Here is a 21,382-nt window from a genome sequence, read left to right as displayed (position 1 = left end):
GAAGTAGCACCAAAGATTTACCATCAAGGGAGATGGCATCTTGAACTAAGGAACTCTTGAACTAAGGAACTCTGGCATTATTTAAAGTATTTACCATACTCCCTGAGTCATGAAGATGAGGTAATTTAGTGGGTTTGTAATTTATATATGAATGAATTTTATCTTTTTTGGAATATTTATTTATTATTTATTTAATATTCATTGGTCAGATTTTGTTAAAACACGGTTAGATTTAGAACAGTACATTATAACATAATCAGGCACTTTGTGTCATCATGCCTGAGGAAACGGTGTATGAGCCGAGAAACGTGTTGCATTTACAGGGGGCTTGACTGTATGCCCCTAGTTCACTGCTTTGTATATGTATTTTAATTTGTTTTTAATAAATAGAACTTTTTTAATTTTTAAAAAATACTCTTGTGAGTGATTTTACCTGCCTCCACCTGCTTGGAGTGGAACCTAGCACTCTGAAGTCTGCCACTTTTGGATATTGCATCCTAAGGAAAAGTCCCTTGGTGGTGAGCTGACACACCTTACCATAATATGCCAGCTTGCTCCTATTAGCACATAAGTGTGCTCATCTAATATGTGAGTACCCAATCTTCCTTTGTGCTAAGTCAAACACCATATCCTTTGTGATCTGCACAATTTGGTGCTTTTCCTGTGTTTTATTTTCCTACTACAGTTAATGACTGATATCCTCTGTGGGTGAGCTGTGCTCCAGAGCCTTGTGAGTACCCATTTGGCTTTTTTTCTGTGGCTTTATGCTTATTTGATGATACTACACATGAGGCGCCCCTTTGTTTTGTCTTTTATATAGCATCTCTGGACCATTGTTGGTGAGGAGGAGGCTGCCATCGTTGGGAAGAAAGATATACTTCTTAATCTGAAATTGAACTTTCCTTTAACATGCCAAATTGCTGGCAATTCTAATTGTATTTACATGCTTATATATCATTGAGGTTATCACTAGCTATTTATTAGCGCTCACCCTTTTGTTGTGTAGATGGCAGCAGTGGTTACTGTCATGTAGCAAATGCACACTTATGAGCCTACCTACCTACTTTTTAACAAAGGATACCAAGAGAAAAAAATGATAAAATAAGGTAAAGGTATATAAAACCCAAAAATAACATTTAAAAAAAAAAAGTTTCCAGTTTACTTTTATTATCAAAGTTGCTTTGTTTCCGTGATATTCTTTGTTGAAAAGACACCTAGATAGGTGTCTGGAGTAATACATGGCAGGAAACAGTGCTGCCATCTAGTGCTCTTCCAAATGGATAAAATTCTTGAAATACTGCTGCCATATAGTGCTCCAGACATGTGCACGCTCCTGAGCTTACTTCCCTGTTTTTTAACATAAGATACCAAGAGGACGAAGACAATTTGACAATAGAAGTAAATTAGAAAGCTGTTTAATGCTCTAGCTCAGGGGTCGCCAACCTTTCGGACCTCAGGGACCACTAAACTCACAATTTTGAATCCCATGGACCACTAACATGATTTTTTATAGAAAAGTACAAACCTCTATAATATCTATATATACAGTATATACACACACACACACACTGTAAATAACTAGTATAACCATAGCTAACATTATGTATATATTTACACATTTTTAAGAATTAATTTTTTTGGAATTAAGTAACTGAATGACAGAACTGAGAAAATACTTCCAAATGAGAGATGATGGGTGAGTGCCAACTTTTGAGCTGGAAACAGAGAGGCAGAAAGTGGGAAAAAAAGAATTATGTTTAAAAGGACCAAAAGACTTCCAAGTCACCTCCCCAGGAATTATTCAAAACTATTTATGATCATGGACAGACATTGGAGTCATGAATTAAGTTTATATCAGAAAGCTCTCAATATAGATGTGAGCTAACCACGACTGATGTTACTGGCAATTACTACAATACTGGTGGATATGGTTGGAATTCAGGTGGAATAAATTTATTAGATTGAAAAATAATTAATATCTAATAATAAAAAAAGAAGATGGAGGGGAGGAAAACAAACAGTGATGTAAGTCCATCTGAAGGAATAAGGGGAACTACTACAAAGAGACAGGTGAAGGGAAGAAAATAAATGAAATATAACAGAGATTTTTTTTTTTAAGATTTTCTTTTTTTTTTATATACTTTAATTCCACTATTTCAAGCCAAGACTAAACCAACCTCTGCTGGCTTTAGAATGGAAGCATCTTTCTCTGAGCAACGTGCCGGGCAGGAGGAGTTAAAAATACAAATTAGCTACGCAAGTTGCGCAGTACTACGCAACATGCGTAGGGAGATTGTAATTTAAATCCTCTGTTTTCACTGATCTCCAGCCAGGCATTGTAGGGAGTTGTGGGGTGACGGGGTGAAACGATCAGAGGAGATTAATTCCTGCTTGATGATGTCAAGGACCAACCAACCGTTGCTGAATCATAAAATAATAAATGTGGTTTTCATGTCCTTACTGTATTGTTGGATTTTACAGAAAATTGATATTTCCATTGTATTTTTCAGTGCTTATTAAAAAGTGTGGGATATTAGACTTATGGTTTGCTCTTCCACTAAAAACACCACAAGAATAAAGTACGTTTAATAATAGAAGTAATTGGTAAACATTTTTTTTATTTTTTATTTTAAACTGTGTGCTCTGTCCGATTTACAAAATACAAATGTGGGATTTCATGTCCCTTTAGATTTGAGAATGAGCAGAGATTTTATTTACAAATCCTTTCTCTATAATTAATCCCCAACTGTATCTAAGTATATATGTCTTGTACCTTTATATATATTGGTAGAAAAACCCTTTATCCAAACTGCTTTGGACCAGAAAAGGTTTGGATTTCAGAATAGTTAGAATTGTGGAATATTTGCATCTTTAAAAAGGGACAAATTAGAGAGGGGATAGAAACAAGTGTGAACATTAATATCTTATGTTGTTTAGGCAATATTTAAATTTCATAATACAGCTTATACATGTAACCTGAAGATAGTTTTTATATCATTTTTAATACTTTTGTATACATAGTATACTCAGAAAGATATTAAGGTACTGTAATCAGAAATGCAATAGTTGTTGTTTTACATAAATATAAACCTCCATTTGCATTTTAGAACACAAGAAAAAAACACACAGGCAGAGAAGATTGTGATCCACAGGTGGGAAAAACATTGTGATTTGTGTGATTTTGTGATTTGTGGTAAAAAAAAAAGTGATTTTGGATAATTTTATTTTCTAAAAAACATTAATTAAAAAGTTTGCATTTCAGAATGCGCTTGGATTTTGGAATTCTTGATTTGGGATTTGTACCTGTATGTATGTATATGCTTGATCGTTACAGACAGTGACACTGTGTGTGCCACCGTATTTAACAATTGTTGCTGGTGCCAGCTTGAGGTGTAGGTGGCCCAGCAGCAGAGGGGGGAGGGAGTGGGAGAGCCCTACACTAAAGAAAAAAAATAATGGGACAGGGAGAGATGGGGCGGGAGGGGGGCAAAACACTACAGAAAATAATTTTAAAAATTAATTAAATTTTAAATTTTAAAATAATAAAAATAAAAAAATTATTAACCCCCCCAAAAAAACAACAACAACAATTTATAGGTACCTAATGGCGAATATTGTTAGAGGGGGAGAGATAGAGAGCTGTTTGGGAGGGATCAGGGAGGTTGGAGGGTAAGAGGGGAACCTACCCTGCAGAAAAAATAATAACAATAATAAAAAAAAAAGCCTTAAAAGAATACTAAACCCAAATTCTTTCTTTCATGATTCAGATAGAACAAACAATTTTAAGAAACGTTCTTATTTACTCTTAGGGGCCTATTTATTATGGTGCGAGCGAATATGATCCGATATAGTGGATCATGTCCACTGCACATTGATAAATGGCGACAGAATACGCTGTCGGCATTTATCATTGCACCAGCAGTTCTTGTGAACTGCTGGTGTAATGCCCCCCCCCCCGGCAGATTCGATCGGGTTGATTTCTGTCCGCCTCCTCAGAGCAGGCGGACAGGTTATGAAGCAGCGGTCCTTAGACCGCTGCTTCATAACTTCTGTTTCTGGCGAGCCATACAGAGCATGATAAATATGCCCCTTATTATAATTTTTTCTTCGTTGTTTGCAATTTTTATTTCAAAAGCAGTAATCTAAGCTTAAGAGACGGCCCATTTTTGGTTTAGCACCTAGGTAGCGCTTGCTGATTGTTGGCTAGATGTACCTTTTTGGGCACTCCTAATGGATTAAAACAACTGAATAATGCACAGATTTAGTAAAAAATTTAATTTTATATATGAAGAAAAAGTCTATAAAGCAATGATGTTTTGCTTTGCCTGGCAGTTCATCACTTCCTGTTATAAGAACTTCTGCTGTGAAGTATATTTCTGTAGGCCCTATGCATATGCCTCCATGATACCATAGATACACACTTTTTTGTACACATACTTCTGATTAAAAAAAGTATTTGTGGGAAGAAGGAAGGAAGTGGTGGAGTTATGGAAGCAGAGACAGTCAGAGTGAGAGAGGGGGACTAACACGATGATACGGGTGAGAAAGGGGATTAAGAGGGTAAAAGAGGGGGAGAGTGAAATAGGAAGAGTCAGATAGTGACAAAGGGAGAGAGAAGGTGAGAAAAAAGAGAGAGTAATGAGAAAGAGCAGTGAAACAGTATAGCGTGAAAAGAGTGTAAACATTATTGTGTGTATGTGAGTGAGAGAAGAATAGGTGAATGCCAAGTGCCATTGTAGGTGCACCCCATTAAACAAACAATATACATATTAAATAAGTGTACCAAAAAACTAATTTACTGAAAAGGTCCCAATAAGGTGAGTAAGGGGGAGATGAGGTGCTAGAAATAAAGAATTTAAGTACTCCCAACTAACCCTCTGACATAAGGGTCCCAGATTTAATTATCAAAAAAAATGTATACTTAATACAATTTGTTACCAAACATTCTAAAATTAGATTTGCTGTACATTGCACAAGAATGGACTTAATTTAGAAAAGTCAAATGAAGTGTTAGGTAAAAATTATCCATGCCAAGTTAGCAAAGAAAACTGTTGGTGGATTTAAGAAATATTACTCAATTATAGTGGCAAAAGCAGCTTTCCAGCCAAGGCGGTAAAGGCTAATTTATGCAATCCTGTATACACAAATTAAGAAGATCTAGGCTGGGGGGCATGTCTGACCAGTGACCAAGATGGCTGCTTTTTAGTTACGGCTAATCAATGGAGCTGATCAATCTGCTGTTTATCTCTCCTAAACCTCACATTCTATGTCTTTCTTAAGAGTTATATGATGAATAACACTTGGAGAAAAGCCTTGTTTCATGAAAATTCAGCCCAGCAGACCTGAATAGAGAAGGTGCGCAACAGAAGCTTAACAACGGCTGGGACCTTCATCTATCCCTCCTCATTTTCCTGATACATCAGGTTAACCAGCTTTATATGCTTAAGAAAACTCCCTCCCAACACTCTACTAAAGCTTTGCAATGGAGCCTTTCCGTTTAACTCTACTAGAGACACTGGATTCTTTACTATGTTATCATTTCACCAGACTAGAATACAGCATACTAACAGCGTTGAAGGGAGCTGATCACATGGAGATGCAGAGGAACACATTTAACACCGCGGATCATGCTTTAACCAAAGACTTATGGAAGAGGCGACTTCAGGAGCTAAGGCACCACTAGGGATGAGAGGTACTTGTCTACCTACCCATGCAGCTACTTTACAATTGTCTATGGCCCTGGCATCTCCCTCAACCCAACCACAATTGACAGCGTGTGGTAACCCAACCACACTCGACAGCGGCCTCATACTTACCGTTATTGGGAAAGGTGAATGACTGGTTGTATGTCCATGGGGTGAGTGAGTAGTTGTCGATGACCGTGGAGATTTGCTTCTTCATTAAAGGTCTCAGAGATGATGTCACCCTGGATGCGGGAGCCCGAGTGCGATATGGAAGTGGAGACTTGTTAAAACTCTGGGGCCATCGTGATCTGTTTAGGTCCAGAAGGTATATATATGTAGGCACAATAGCTCCAGATACAGAGGCCTCCACAAGAAAGCCGGTATAGGTTGAAGATATTCCAGGGAACGGACAACTCATGGACCCTTGTGGGAATCTTTTGCAGCAGTTCACATACCGGTTCCTATCAGGTCACATAGCTAATTCTGCCAGATTTGATAACCTCTATCGTCCCAACCTTTATTATCTTGAGTTTGACCGGACATTCCATGTTTCTGCTTTCATACATCTCTGTGGACACTATTTTTAATTGTGTATTTTATGTTCAACCTACCTCGAAGGTACCATCTATTTACATTTATTAGCGGTAGCCCTGTAGAACTCTCATACATAATCAGTTAGTGTAACCTCAACCTCAGTTTAGAGGTCCTTGTAGTGCCGCCAGATAAGTTAAACGATGTAATATATAGAAGCAAATTAGTTTCAGTCAAAACAAGATATTTGTACACTACTTCATGCTTGTTCTACTTTCCTTAGTTCATAGTTAACTACTGCCAGCGGCCGGGGTGTTAGGATTGTAATGTTCGGGTACAGTATTAAATATAATTAAAGTGAATGTAAATATTAATAAATGAGTGCCCGGTTTTTAAAAATACTATTAAAAACAGGGGGACACTTTCATTCATTAAACTTAACATTGCAGCATTTTTTTTAAAATACTTACCTTTCTCTTTAGGAAACACAGACCGGCGTTCCTCCCCCCTGCAGCTCCTCTGTACTTAGCATATCAATGATGAAACCGGCTACCTCCAATCGTTGCGTGGCCTCACGAGATGGACCCTCCAGGGTGCACACCATGATTGGAGGAAGCCGGTTTCGTCATTGCTGAGTTAAGTACAGAGGAGCTGCGGGCAGAGGAACGCCGGTCTGGGTTTCCTAAAGAAAAAGGTATTTAAAAAAAAAAAATTGCAATGTAATGTTTAATGTTTAATGAATGAAAGTGCCCCTGTTTTTAATAGTATTTTGAAAAACTGGGCACTCACTTTAAGCTAGGAATACTGGAAGAATTTTTCTCTATACGCCGGCTTATGACCCAAAACATACAATACTCACATTTAAAATATTGATACTTTTAAAAAAGTTTGTAATTGTTTATGTCATGCAGGAACTACACATAGGAGATATAGACAATACTAGAATAGAGACATGAATAGGAGGAGAAATGGCACAAGAAAAATTTGGCACCAAATACGGGTGGACAAGTTCACTGGCTGGGAAACTTGTTCAAATGATACTCGGGGGCTTATATCTTTGTCATAATGTTTTAATCTGCTATGGATAAAGGGCATAAATCATCCTTTTTTATGTTGGCTGGCCACTAAAATATTAGAAAAATTAAGCACACAAGTTTTCCTTATGTTTAACTCTTCCTTTCAAAGATACAAGTTATGTTTTTATCCACTGGAGATTATGGGGCATATTTATCAAGCTCCGATTGGAGCTTGATGCCCCGTGTTTCTGGCGAGCCTGCAGAGTACGATCGAGTTGATTGACACCCCCCTGCTGGTGGCCGAATGGCCGCTAGTCAGCAGGGGGCGGCGTTGCACCAGCAGCTCTTGTATTCAGTGAGGTCTGGTGGATCTGATCCGCAGTGTCGGATCAGGTCCGCCAGACCATGATAAATAGGGGCCTATGTATTTGGCATGCAATCCAATCCATGTCCTTCATTAAAGGTCCTACAACAGCAACATTTTACTTCAATGCTGGTCATTTAAATGAAGACATCTTTCTTTAGTAGGACTCTGTATTATATATTTAGCAACTTGGTTCGAGTATGATAAACCTGAATTATGTAAATGTAGCTGTCCATTAGCCAGAGTTGAAGTGCAAATATGACAGCATTGTTTAACACAATGATTATAACAATGTTATACTTTTAGTGCTCAAGACATGTGATCAAAGCATTCAGGAGAACAAGGTAATATGTTGGTATTATCTGGTAATATAAGTAAATTGGAAAGAATTTAAAATGTACAGGTTACCTGAATCATGAAAGCTACATTTTAACTTACGTGCCCATTTACATTACATTTTACATTCACACAGCAGTTCACCTCCTAAATATTGTTAATTTACTCTGCACATTAATTAAAGTGAATGTCAAGTTTGATGAATTAGTGCCAATTTTTTAAAAACCCTATTAATTTATAAACAGGGGCACTTTCATTCATCAAACTTTATATTTCACTCGTTTTGTTAAGATACTTACCTTTTAATCTTGAAAGCTGCTCCAGCGCTTCCCCCACCCGTCGCAAGCCTCTTCATATGTCAAAAATTACGAATCCGGCTTCCTCCAATCATGGCGTAGCCTCAGGCAATGATTCCCCTGGGGGGGAAGCCGTGATTGGAGGATGCCGTATTCGTCATTGCTGACATATGAAGTGACGAGCAACAGGAGGGGGAATCACTGGAGCGGCTTTCAAGATTAAAAGGTATTTGAACAAAAGAAGTGAAATGTAAAGTTTGATGAATGAAAGTGCCCCTGTTTTTTATAGGGTTTTTAAAAACCGGGCACTGATTCATCAAACTTGACATTCACTTTAATAGTATCTGAAGAAGCCACCCTTTGTCTGCCAAAACCAAACAATTTCAATGCAACTTAACGGAGAACATAATGGCCCCTATTGAAGAAAGGTCTTGCGGACCTGATCCGACACTGCGGATCAGGTCCGCAAGACCTTGCTGAATGCGGAGAGCAATACGCTCTCCGTATTCAGCATTGCACCAGCAGCTCATAAGAGCTGCTGGTGCAACGCCGCCCCCTGCAGACTCGCGGCCAATCGGCCGCCAGCAGGCAGGTGTCAATCAACCCGATCGTATTCGATCGGGTTGATTTCTGGCGATTCCTGTCCATCTGCTCAGAGCAGGCGGACAGGGTTATGGAGCAGTGGTCTTTAGAACGCTGCTTTATAACTGCTGTTTCTGGCGAGCCACAAGCTCCCTACGGAGCTTGTTAAATGGGCCCCAGAGGCTTGATTTCCTTGGATACTTTGGATAGTACAAACAATGTTAAAGCTTTAACAACAACAAAAATATAATAATAATAATAACAACAACAATCTAAATTAAAGTTTTAACCGATTATACATTTACTATTATAACCATTTATACATTTTGGGGTACAGTGTTACTTTGAAAGACTTTACAAGTATGCATACTACAAGCAATATATTTGTGACTGTGTTTTTGACAGAGTAGACAAATAAAGTTTCTATAAAAGTGGTCTTACTATTAAAGTGCATGTAAGGTGTGCGGAATGAGTGCCCAGTTTTTAAAAATCCTATTAAAAATAGGGGCACTTTCATTCATCAAACTTTACATTTCACTGGTTTTGTTAAAATACTTATCTTTTCTTCTTGAAAGCCACTCCAGCGCTTCTCCAGTCCATCACACGCCTCTTCATACATCAGCAATGACGATTCCGGCATCCTCCAATCACAGCTTTCACGCCGGGGGGAATCATTGCCTAAAGCAACGCCGTGATTGGAGGAAGGCCGGGATCGTCATTTCTGATGTAGAAAGAGGCTTGCGACGGGCGGGGGAAGCGCTGGAGCAGCTTTCACGAAGAAAAGGTAAGTATTTTAACAAAGCCAGTGAAATGTAAAGTTTGATGAATTAAAGTGCCCCTGTTTTAAATAGGATTATTAAAAACCGGGCACTGGTTCATCAAAATTTACATTCACTTTAAGATATTATAATGAACCTTTAACCAGGAAGACAACAGGACAGGAAAACAAATGCTGGGGAATTCCAATCATGGCACTATCCATTATAAACAATAGTTTGCTAAGTTGTCTCTATTTATATCTACATGAAGTGAAAATACACCAGTTTCTTATCATACTATGTGACCTGGTCCCACATTAAAAGTGACAGCTGCATTACCTACATCCCATTGTAAATATTGCTCTTAAAGTGAATGTAAAGTTAACCCTCATTGCTCACGGCATTGGATAGACTTTTAAAAATGGTGCAGAGTTTAATTCATAAAATTTTTAATATTTATTAATTTACTACAATTTTTACCTTTTTAAAGCTCCAACAATAAGCGCAGCTCTCCCGCTCGCTGTGACGACAAAGGTTAACCAACCCTGTGCCAGTCACTTGTTTGGCACAGAAAGGGTTATCAGAACCCTTCTACTGTCACTAATATGTCCCAATCTTGCCATGTCAGGCAAGCTTATGACTTAGTTCAGTGGGTGCAAGGGTTAACAATACTATTTAGTCTGTACTAGACGTAAAATAAATGCCCAAAACTCCCCTTTAAAGCCACCCACACTAAACTAACTATAATATCTAAGCTGCCACCACTTATGATTTATTAAAGAGAAACTTCTAAGGAAAAACCCATACAAAAATATTATGCACAATGCATTATTAATAAAAAGTTGTTACAAATAAAATTACACACAAGCAAACAGGTTAAAATACAAAGAAGAAAATACATGATATGAGATGGCATGAAGCAATGGGTCCTTACTCACAGCCTCCCTTGTAAGAATGACAACTTTACATGTTAAAACACAAAAACTTTATACAATTTTCAGGAGATCAGGTTGCTTGCCCAACCCTCTTTGCAGGGGCTGAGAAGCCCCTTATCCTTTTACGACCGTCAATAGACTCTAAGTATTTGCCTGAAATTATAGAACACATCATAATTTCTACTAGATGCATCCATTTTCATATAAGCAGAAAGGCAATCTCTTAGTTGCATCGTGATAATCAATGTAATACCAAATATGACATGGTTGTCATATTTACCTTCATCTAATGTCATAACATGTTTTAATTACATATCTACCTTATACCCATGTCGCTTTATTGACCTTATCAGTTTCTGTGAAGAGGCACTGTTCTCTGTCTCTAAAACTGACACTTTTACGGCCTGAATGCACCAATGCCTATATGATAACATTTATTCAAGTGGAACTCTGAAACAATTTATAATGGGGTTTGGTTTTATCACAAAAAACAAACATAAACACAAGAGACAGTTCTTCTTGAAAAAACAAATGTTTTTTAGCTCACAGGCTAAAGAGAATTAACCCCTTGGCAGCTAAATCATGAGGTATTCGTGACACCTCCACCGATAAGACACAAAAAAGGGAGTGGCCACAAGACACTCCAGCTGCGTATCAAAGAGGACACTCCCCCTGGCATGAAAGACCATCAGCGTTACCATGCATACTGCCCTTTTTATGTTGTATGGTAAACTCATGTTGTTGTAGAGCTAGGCTCCACCTAAGGAGTTTACCATTTGAGCCAGCTACCCTATGCAACCAGTGTAAGGGGCTGTGGTCAGTAATCACTGTAAACTTGCGTCCATACAGATAAGGCTGTAGCTTTTGCAAGGCCCATACTATAGCAAGGCACTCTTTTTCCACAGTGGCATATGCCACTTCTCGTGGAAGTAATTTCCTGCTGAGGTACACAATGGGGTGCTCCTCACCTTTCTTATCCATCTGACTCAGCACAGCCCCTAGCCCATAGTTAGAAGCATCCATTTGCACTATGAATCTCCTGTGGAAATCAGGGGCCTGTAGTACAGGGGAGTCAGTAAGAACAATTTTCAACGAATTAAAAGCCCTGTCACTTGGGGGTCCATTTGACTGTTTGAGGTAGGCTTTTTTTTGTAAGGTCTGTTTGGCTATGGTACTATAGTGTGGGAAAAACTTTCTAGAGTACCCTGCGGTACCCAGGAAGGACATAACCTGTTTCTTTGTCTTAGGGGTGGGCCAGGCCATTATGGCTTCAGTTTTACTTGGCTTGAGGCCCAGTACCCCTCCTCCCACCAGGTTACCCAAGTACTGGACCTCCCCCATGCCCAGCTGAAACTTATCTGGTTTTATCATTAGCCAAGCAGTGGCTATTCGGTACAATACACTGGCTAAATGTGTGAGGTGTTCCTCCCAGGTATCACTGAACACTGCAATATCATCCAGGTATGCAACAGCTTGCCCCTCTAGCCCCTCCAACAAGTGGTTAACTAGCCGTTGGAATGTGGCAGGGGCATTTTTCATCCCAAAGGGCATCACTTGAAATTCATACAACCCAAAAGGAGTGATAAAGGCAGACCTCTCTTGTGCTTCTGGGGTCATAGGGATCTGCCAGTATCCCCTGCTAAGATCCATGATACTAAGAAACTTGGCCCCTGCTAGCCAGTCCAGTAGCTCATCTATGCGAGGCATAGGATAGGCATCACATTCAGTCACTAAATTTAGCTTTCTGTAATCTACACAGAACCTAGTAGTTTTGTCCTTTTTGGGGACTAGTACTACTGGGGAGACCAAGGGGCTGTGGGACTTGCAAATCACTCCCAGCTCTAGCATCTCCTCTATCTCCCTTTTTATGTCAGCACTGACCTGCAAGGATACCCTGTAAGCGGTTTATCTGAGGGGATGGTGATTCCCAGTATCTACATGATGTGTGACTAAGTGTTTCCTGCCAGGCTTCCCTGTGAACACGCTGTAGTAAGGCCTAAGCACCTCAGACAGCTGATGCTTCTGATTTCCAGTTAAGTGGGCACTAATCTGGGCGGCTTTTAGGGTGTTGGTTTTTCTGGTGGGGGCCAGTAAATCAACAAGGGGGTCAGTCTCATGCTCTTCACCAGGCAAACTACACACAGTTAACACGGTGGGTTCTCTGTCATAATAGGCTTTTATCATATTTACATGATAGATTTTTTGCCTTTTACGGACCCTCCCAGGCAGCCTGTAGTTTGTTTTGTCTCATGGGTATTAAAACAAGCAATTTCTGTCCCACATCATACACTTTCTCTCTGGCATTCCGGTTATACCACTGCTTCTGCTTAGACTGGGCAGCCTTTAGGTTTTCCTGTACCTCCCCCACTAGGCTATGCATTCTGTCCCTGAACCTTATTACATAGTCTACTACCGAGGTCTCTTGAGCACCCAATTTTCCTTCCCACTCCTCCCTGATCAGATCAAAGGGGCCACGCACTCTGCGTCCATATAGGAGTTCAAAGGGGGAGAAACCAGTGGATTCCTAGGGCACCTCTATATAAGCAAATAGGAGGTAACGCTCCCAGTCCTTCCCCTGTGACTCCACAAAGGTTTTGAGCATCTGCTTCAGGGTCCCATTAAACCTTTCACACAAGCCATTGGTCTAGGGATGGTATGGGCTAGTAACTAGATGTTCTACCAGCACTTTTTTACATAGACTCTTCATCAGGCTTGACATAAATTGGGTGCCCTGATCAGTTAGCATTTCCTTAGGGAAACCTACCCTTGAAAAGATACCCAATAAAGCATCAGCCACTTTATCAGCCCTGATAGATGACAGGGCCACCGCCTCTGGGTAGCGAGTCGCATAATCCACTACCGTCAGAATGAATCTTTTCCCTGAACTGCTTGGGATAGCTAGAGGCCCTACTATATCCACAGCCACCCTCTCAAAGAGCTCAGTCACTATGGGAAGGGGAATTAAAGGGCACAACCCACCTCTCCAAGTTTCCCCACTTTCTGACAAGCAGGACAGATGCGACAATAATTAGGAACATCAGTATCCATCCCGGCCAATAAAAGTGATGGAACAACTGGGCTTTGGTTCTCTGTATCCCTAGATGTCCTGCCATAGGAATTTCATGGGCCACTCCCAACAGTTGTGCTGTAAACTGTTTAGGTACCACTAACTGTCTCTCAGCTAGCCAGGGATCCTGTCCCTCCACTGGAATGGACTCCCGGTACAACCTCCCTGTATCCCAGTACACTCTCTCTTTATCAGAGTCAGCAGGCAGCTAGCTAGGCCCCTGATCTTCTCTAGTGTTGGATCAGTCCCCTGGACATGCTGAAAATCCTGACTCTGACCAATTATTAGTTGCTGTGCTGTGTGAGCCCCCCGACATTCCTTATCAGTGTTCTCCCCTGGGTCCTTGGGCTGAAGCACCCCCTGCTCCCTAATCTGGGCAGACTGCTGTAGGGTCACCACTGATACAGAGGGGCCCTCCCCCTCTGGCACTACTTTCCCACACTTCAGGTACTGAGGGATGATTGGTTCACACACCAACAGACTGTCATTCTCATTCAGCTCTCTCTCTGTCAGTGCATCCTTCCACATTTTCACAGCGCACTGCAGACATGTCTGGTTCAGGTAAAGGCTGCATCACACACACACCCTGCCCCCTCCCCTTCAGCACATATCTGGGCATAGTTACACACAGTCTCTTGTACATTAGGACCCCTATCTTGTTTACCTAGGTCACAGGTATCATGATCAGGTATATACTGTGACAATAATCTACCCAAATCAGTACCAAGCAATACATTTGTAGGAATATTATCTGACACTCCAACATCTCTTAACCCTTTTCCTGCTCCCCAATCTAGATATACTCATGCCATAGGCCCTGCAGGCTGTACTTCCCCAATCCCTTTTATTGCTAGAGTCTTTCCAGGGATAATGTCCTCTGAGCTCACTAGCTCTGGATGCACAATAGTCACTTCTGCACCCGTGTCCCGATGCCCCAACGTTACCTTATCTCCAACAGTCACAGGTTGTAAGTTCTCATTGGTACTTTCCTCTGGCCGGGTTACAAACAAAACAGAAGATGGAAATCCTGAGGAGCGGCCTCCCCCTGCTGATGCTGAAGGTTTCTTCCTCTCTGGGCAGTTAGTGCTGATGTGACCCATTTGTTGACAAGCAAAACACTTGCGGGTATCTCCCTGCCCAGGTGCAGCACCCGCCCCTCCTTTCCCAGAGGGAGCAGACACACTAGACAAAGGCACAGCAGGTTTTGTGAAGGGGGGTCGTGCAGCAGCTCCTTTCCAGGTGGATCCCACCTTAACAAAGGATTTTCTCCCATTCCCTGGTGACCTGTTGGCTGTGTAAAAATCGGCAAGCTTACCTGCTTTCAATGCGGTTTGGGGTTTACGATCCAAAACCCATTCTTGGACTTCTGCTGGGCACAGCTGCATAAATTGCTCCTTCACCATCAGATCTTCCAGCTCTTCTATAGTGGCAATCTTTAGCCCTCTGATCCACTGTTTAAAGGCTGTCATCAGGTTTCCAGAAACTGCAGTATAGCTTTCTGACGTACCTTTCTGCAGAGAACGGAATTTCTTCCTGTACACCTCAGGAGTAAGATTATATCTCCTCTGCAGTGCACCTTAAATGGCATCATAGTCCTGATCAAACTCTGGGGGTAGTTCAGCAAAAGCCTCCAGGGCAGGACCTCTCAGGCCATGGGTAAGGTACTTCACCCACTGCTCCCTTGGCAGCTGGAACTGTCTGGAAACTTTCTCAAAGCTACGCAGGAATACATCCACATTGCCATCTTTCTCCAGAGTGGGAAAATTCTCTGCACGCACTCTGGGAACAGGTGGGTCTATAGGTTCACTAACAGGTGAGACCATGCCTCTCTCCAACCATACAAGCTGTAGCTGATACTCTCAGCCTGTCGTTCAGCATGTCTTTCAGCTTCTCTAGCAGCCTTTCTCAGCTGCTTCCACAGCAGACTGTCTCTCAGCTGCTTCCACAGCTGCCTGTCTCTCAGCTGCAGCAGCCTGTCTTTCAGCTTCAGCAGCCTGTCACTCATAAAATTTTTCAATCAGCTCCATGCTCACACTTGCATCCGCTGGGTCCATATGTTTCAGAACAGTTTGCAAATAACAGTCCAATGGATACCCAGATCCTGATGAATCACTGCCCACAGCTGCAGACACCTCTCCTGAGGCTTCAGCTAGGGTGGCTTGACTGTTATCATATTCAAAAAAGAGCTTGTATTAGTCCATCTTTGTTCTTTCCACAGGATGGGATATCACGTTCCTGGCATAACAGTGCCAGCAATTCCTTGGTCTAATGCCTCCATAGTAAAAATAAAATAGAAAAGAAAACAGAGCATAGGGAAGGGGACTGTTTGCAACATGTGACTATATAATGCACTGAGTTTTAGTCTTTGGGAATTGTGAGAGTCACAAATTCTTTTTAGTACCAGGATTTTCACACTAGCAAATCCACGAGCACTAAAATCTAATAAAAAAATTATCTACACTGCTGCCCACCAATTTTATTTATTTACTACAATTTTTACCTTTTTAAAGCTCCAACAATAAGCGCAGCTCTCCCGCCGCTGTGACGACCAAGGTTAACCAACCCTGCACCAGTTACCTGTTTGGCACAGAAAGGGTTATCAGACCCCTTCTACTGTCACTAATATGTCACAATCTTGCCACGTCAGGCAAGCTTATGACTTAGTTCAGTGGGTGCAAGTGTTAACAATACTCTTTAGTCTGTACTAGACGTAAACTAAACTAACTATAATATCTAAGCTGCCACCACTTATGATTTATTAAAGGGAAAATCCTAAGGAAAAACCCAGATGTACACATTAACTCTCAGAATACAATTTAGCAGAAAATAACCTAAAATATACAATTTTAATACTCCAGTCTCTTTCAGTAACGGGGTTCAATTATTAGACAAAGGCCAAAGCTTAATAAAGGAATTATTTATTATGCCAAAAATATTATGCATAATGCATTATTAATAAAAAGTTGTTACAAATAAAATTACACACAAGCAAACAGGTTAAAATAAAAAGAAGAAAATACAAACCATATACTGTACTAGTCTTTGGAATCTGTTGCCAGAGAGATGGCATGAAGCAATGGGTCCTTACTCTGTTTTGTCACAGCCTCCCTTGTAAGAATGACAACACGTTAAAACACAAAAACTTTATACATTTTTCAGGAGATCAAGTTGCTTGCCCAACCCACTTTGCAGGGGCTGAGAAGCCCCTTATCCTTTTACGACCGTCAATAGACTCTAAGTCTGTGCCTGAAATTATAGAACACATCATAATTTCTGCAAGATGCTTCCATTTTCATATAAGCAGAAAGGCAATCTCTTAGTTGCATCGTGATAATCAATTTGCTAACAAATATGACATGGTTGTCATATTTACCTTCATCTAATGTCATAACTTGTTTTAAACACATATCTACCTTATAACCATGTCGCTTTATTGACCTTATCAGTTTCTGTGAAGAGGCACTGTTCTCTGTCTCTAAAACCGACACTTTTACGGCCTGAATGCACCAATGCCTATATGATAACATTTATTCAAGTGGAATGCTGAAACAATTTATAATGGGGTCTGGTTTTATCACAAAAAAACAAACATAAACACAGGACACAGTTCTTCTTGAAAAAACAAACAAATGTTTTTAGCTCACAGGCTAAAGAGAATTAACCCCTTGGCAGCTAAATCATGACACCCACCATATTGTGTAATTGATTGACAGGTGACGATTCTTAAAACAACTAAACCTTGTTTCCCCCATGGGGCATTCAGCCCCGTTGCACAAATGTCACGGCCTGATGGAAACAAGGATTAGTTGTTTTAAGAATAATCACCTGTCAATCAATTACACAATATGGCGGGCGGGAGAGCTGCGCTTATTGTCGGAGCTTTAAAAAGGTAAAAATTGTAGTAAATAAATAAATATAAAAAATTTGATGAATTAAACTCTGCATCCTTTTTAAAAGTCTATCCAATGCCTTGAGCAATGAGAGTTAACTTTACATTCACTTTAAAGGGGCATGCCGTTCAAAATTGAAAATGCATATAGATAAAAAAAAAGTTACAATATTCATATGGGCAAAAATGCTTCTAGTAAAATTCTCTGTTTTAGTGTTAACAGTTTTATCTGCACATACATTTTAAATAATGCAGCTGTTCAGAGAGCCATTAGGGCTTGTATCAAACTGAGTCATTACCAGATTATACAAGCACCTTAGGCTCACCGAGCAAACTCTTTGTTTAAAATGCGGGTGCACAAAGCATATTTAAAGGGACAAAATTAAACGGTTTTATACTGGATTTTTACATCAGTATCTGTGCATATTCTTCTTTATAGTAGTGTCATTTACATGCAGTTCTAGGTAAATTGGTGTACACTGTCCCTTTAAGTACACTCTTGAATCTATAGCTTTTACTAGAATCATTTGTCCTAATATACATTTATATTGCAAAAATGCTTCTATTTAAAACTAAAATGCACCTGTAGCTGGACTGACCTTTTAATGATGTATATGAGTGAAATTTTCAAATAAATTTATACTGTGTATTCTTAAAGTTCTCGCAAAATGTACTGTACATTGCTTATTAGTTGTGTAATTGTCTTTAAATATTTCTGAGACAAAAAATAGTAATAATGATATAACTTATTATAATCATTGCTGTGTTTATATTGAAAATGACTCATGGGGGGCGATTTATCAAAGTCTGGCGGACATGATATGATGTAGCGTATCATGTCCGCCAGACATCGCTGGATGCCCGGCAGCAAATGCTGTCGGCATTTAACATTGCACAAGCAGTTCTAGTGAACTGCTTGTGCAATGCCGCCCCTGCAGATTTGAGTTAGCATTGGGTGTCAATCAACCCGATCGTACACGATCGGGCGGATTGATGTCTGCAGCCAGGCGGCGACCAGTTAAGGAGCAGCGGTCTTAAGACCGCTGCTTTATAACTGCTGTTTCTGGCAAGCCCTTGATAAATTGGCCCTATGTCCTTAATATTATGTGCACATAAAACAGTTTTTTTCATAAAATTAATACTTTTTCTCTAAGACTCATCTTGCTACATATATGAATACTTTTCAGAAAGTAATTTACCATTTAATGAACATTGACTGACAACCATTAAAATTAAATCATCCCTGTTATATCAGTTCTGAAATATGAATAATTAACTTCTATAAGAAGCTTCTTTGATTTTTAAAATCCTTTGAGTAGCAAGTAGAATGTTAGCCATTATTAATGCAAGCACGAAGATACATCATGTTAAATAATATGACAAACTGCAATGAAAATATTATGCAGAATATTTAAAAGAACTTAAAAATTCAATGTTTAATGTGGGTAAATCTTAACAATAAAACACAATATAGCAGCTAAACCTGGCAGTATTATCTTATTTTTCCCCCCCATAGAATGTAAACAAGAAAAGCTAGTGCAATTTTCTATCTGTAAAAGTTAATTAGCGACCATGCTTAGCCTGTCCACTGCTGCAGGCGCATTATGAGTAAATGGCAAATAGATCAGCAAGGGACGTAAATTCTATTCTTTAACATGAATTTATTATGACAACTTTTAGCTAGCTTTGATCTTGTATTGGTTAATATTAGATAGCAAAGGCAAACAAACTTTAAAACATAATTTATAAAATTTATTAAATGTCAATTAGTTCCAATTCAACCGCTATCTCCATTTTTCTAAGGGTATGATTTACACATTAGAGGAATTATTTTAATTAAAATAAGTGATGTGAACACTAGTAAATGGCAATTTATTCTACAGCACAGCAATACATGTATGGGGGACCATTTATCATTTGTCGGACGGACATGATCTGTTGTAGTGTACGCTGTCGGCATTTATCATTGCACAAGCGTATCTGGTGAAATGCTTCTGCAATACCGCTTCTGCAATTCCATAGAAAATGTTCTATTATGTGCATAAAGAAAATAAATATGCACCGTCATTTATTTTGCCCACAATTCCTGTCATTTATCCATGAAAATCGTTTTCCACAGCCACTAGAGATTATGTAATGTATCCTACAAGATTCACAACCCTGCAACACACTACACAGTGATTTCTGGATCAGTGCAAGAGCTCATTTATATCTGTCCCTACACACAGACATGGAGATAAAATCAAGATTTTTCTAGGGGTTTGTCCCTGGACAGTAAAACACAAATTTTGACAATTTTAAAAGTTTGTAAAACATAAAATTTGAATACAATCCTAACTAATGATTTATGCAAAGCACATAACAAAATAACTTAAATGTTGCTTTAAAGGGATGAACAAAATGTGTCCATCAATTTTGTTGACAAGTTCAGGTCGTCATCTACTCCATAAAGAGAATATTTGTGCCCTCTTTTGACCTCGCACAGACACTGAAGGTCACTGGTATCATTTCTAAAGCGATATAGATATCAAAGCAGAATGGTTTCTCAAGCTGTATTTAATAGCTGTAAGCTTTAGGCCGGATTTATAAAAAGGCTTTACCTTGTGTGCATGACTGGATGTTTAACTATTCGGCTCCAGACCAGTTCAAATCTAGCTATGCAAACTGCTGTTTGAAGTTCAAATCTAAAGGGGTTGTGAAGGTCTCTCACAAGTACTTAGGGACTTGGAACATGTGCCTCTTCAATATTATGGCAGCTGTCTTCTTGCACTTAATGGATTTTGTGTTTGGTGAATATCTAGAGACTGTGTGAATATAGTAAGCTGAGCCATTTTTAGACGCTGCTGTGTAAATGATGTTATAGAGACCTACACTTGATAAATGTTGCTCTCACTTTTTTTCCCTGTTATACTTGGCTAATACCAAAATTCAAATACAGGACGTATTTTAAAGCGCTACAAGTAATAATGACAGATGTATACATAGCATATTATTTGTGGAATAACTTCACTTACCTCAATAATATACAGAACCACATTCTTATAGAAGCAATATAATATGCATTTGGTCACTCGATTGTAGCTCCAGGCTCCGTGTACTAACAGAAGCTTCTCCAAGTAAGAAAACTACAAAAAAAAGGAAGATTTATGTGAATTTGCATAATTGACATTTTGTGTTTAACTAGTTGCAAATATTGTACATTTCTGATGTGCTTTACCATTCATTATAATTAATTTTTTTCCCTATCAAGGACTAAAAACTTTTTGATCATTGTACAGTTGTACCAAATGATTATGTGATCACCATTTTACTAAATACATGTTTTGAATACGTTTCTGAGTGGTTCCGCTGACACAACTAAACCATTTAAGGAGACAGATGGAAATTCAATATAAAAAAGATAGCTTGAAACTAAAATAAAACAGACCCAAGGCTCTTCTGCAAATGGTACCTTGCCAGTAGGATCCAGGCCAAAGAAACTTCAAGCTAGAGTCATGTTCACGTCTCTGCTCTATCAACTACCTTAAAGGAGCGTTGTTTAATTTATGCCCTGAGGTCCACATTGCCAAATACTAGAGCTTTAATCAGGCCCTCACTATCCTGTCTTGCACTCCCACACTTGCACATACTAAATAGAAATAAAATATAGCTCCTCATTTGAAAAAGTTGGACTCCGCTAACCAAGAGGTTCCCCAGAGACTGATTCCAATGCAGGAACTGTATTTCTTTCTGAAAACTGTTGTTCTACTTGACTCAAATATATCAAATAATTCAACTTTGATAAAGTTTTCATCATCATCATCATCATCATCTTCTTGATAAGGACCCATTGCCCTAATCATTGTCTGTTTTAGAGTAACAGGCTTCTACTGTCCGAGATATTATTGCCATGTTTGCTAGTTTTATTGAGCATAACTGTTCAGG

At 39.4% G+C, this 21,382-nt stretch overlaps 1 protein-coding gene across 1 annotated transcript in view; it reads right to left on the bottom strand.

Annotated features, from left to right (window-relative positions):
• The window catches only part of ATP8A2 (ATPase phospholipid transporting 8A2), a 1,256,305-nt gene that overhangs the window by 684,304 nt on the left and 550,619 nt on the right, over positions 1-21,382 (bottom strand). The window contains exon 25 of the mRNA XM_053705572.1: positions 20,473-20,583. Within this exon, the coding sequence (XP_053561547.1) occupies positions 20,473-20,583 (111 nt within the window). The remainder of the gene's footprint in view (positions 1-20,472; positions 20,584-21,382) is intronic.

This window comes from Bombina bombina, chromosome 3 (genome assembly GCF_027579735.1).
Source record: "Bombina bombina isolate aBomBom1 chromosome 3, aBomBom1.pri, whole genome shotgun sequence".
Lineage (NCBI taxonomy): Eukaryota > Metazoa > Chordata > Amphibia > Anura > Bombinatoridae > Bombina > Bombina bombina.
Note: the sequence above shows the minus strand (reverse complement) of the source record. Positions and strands in the feature narration are given on the sequence as shown.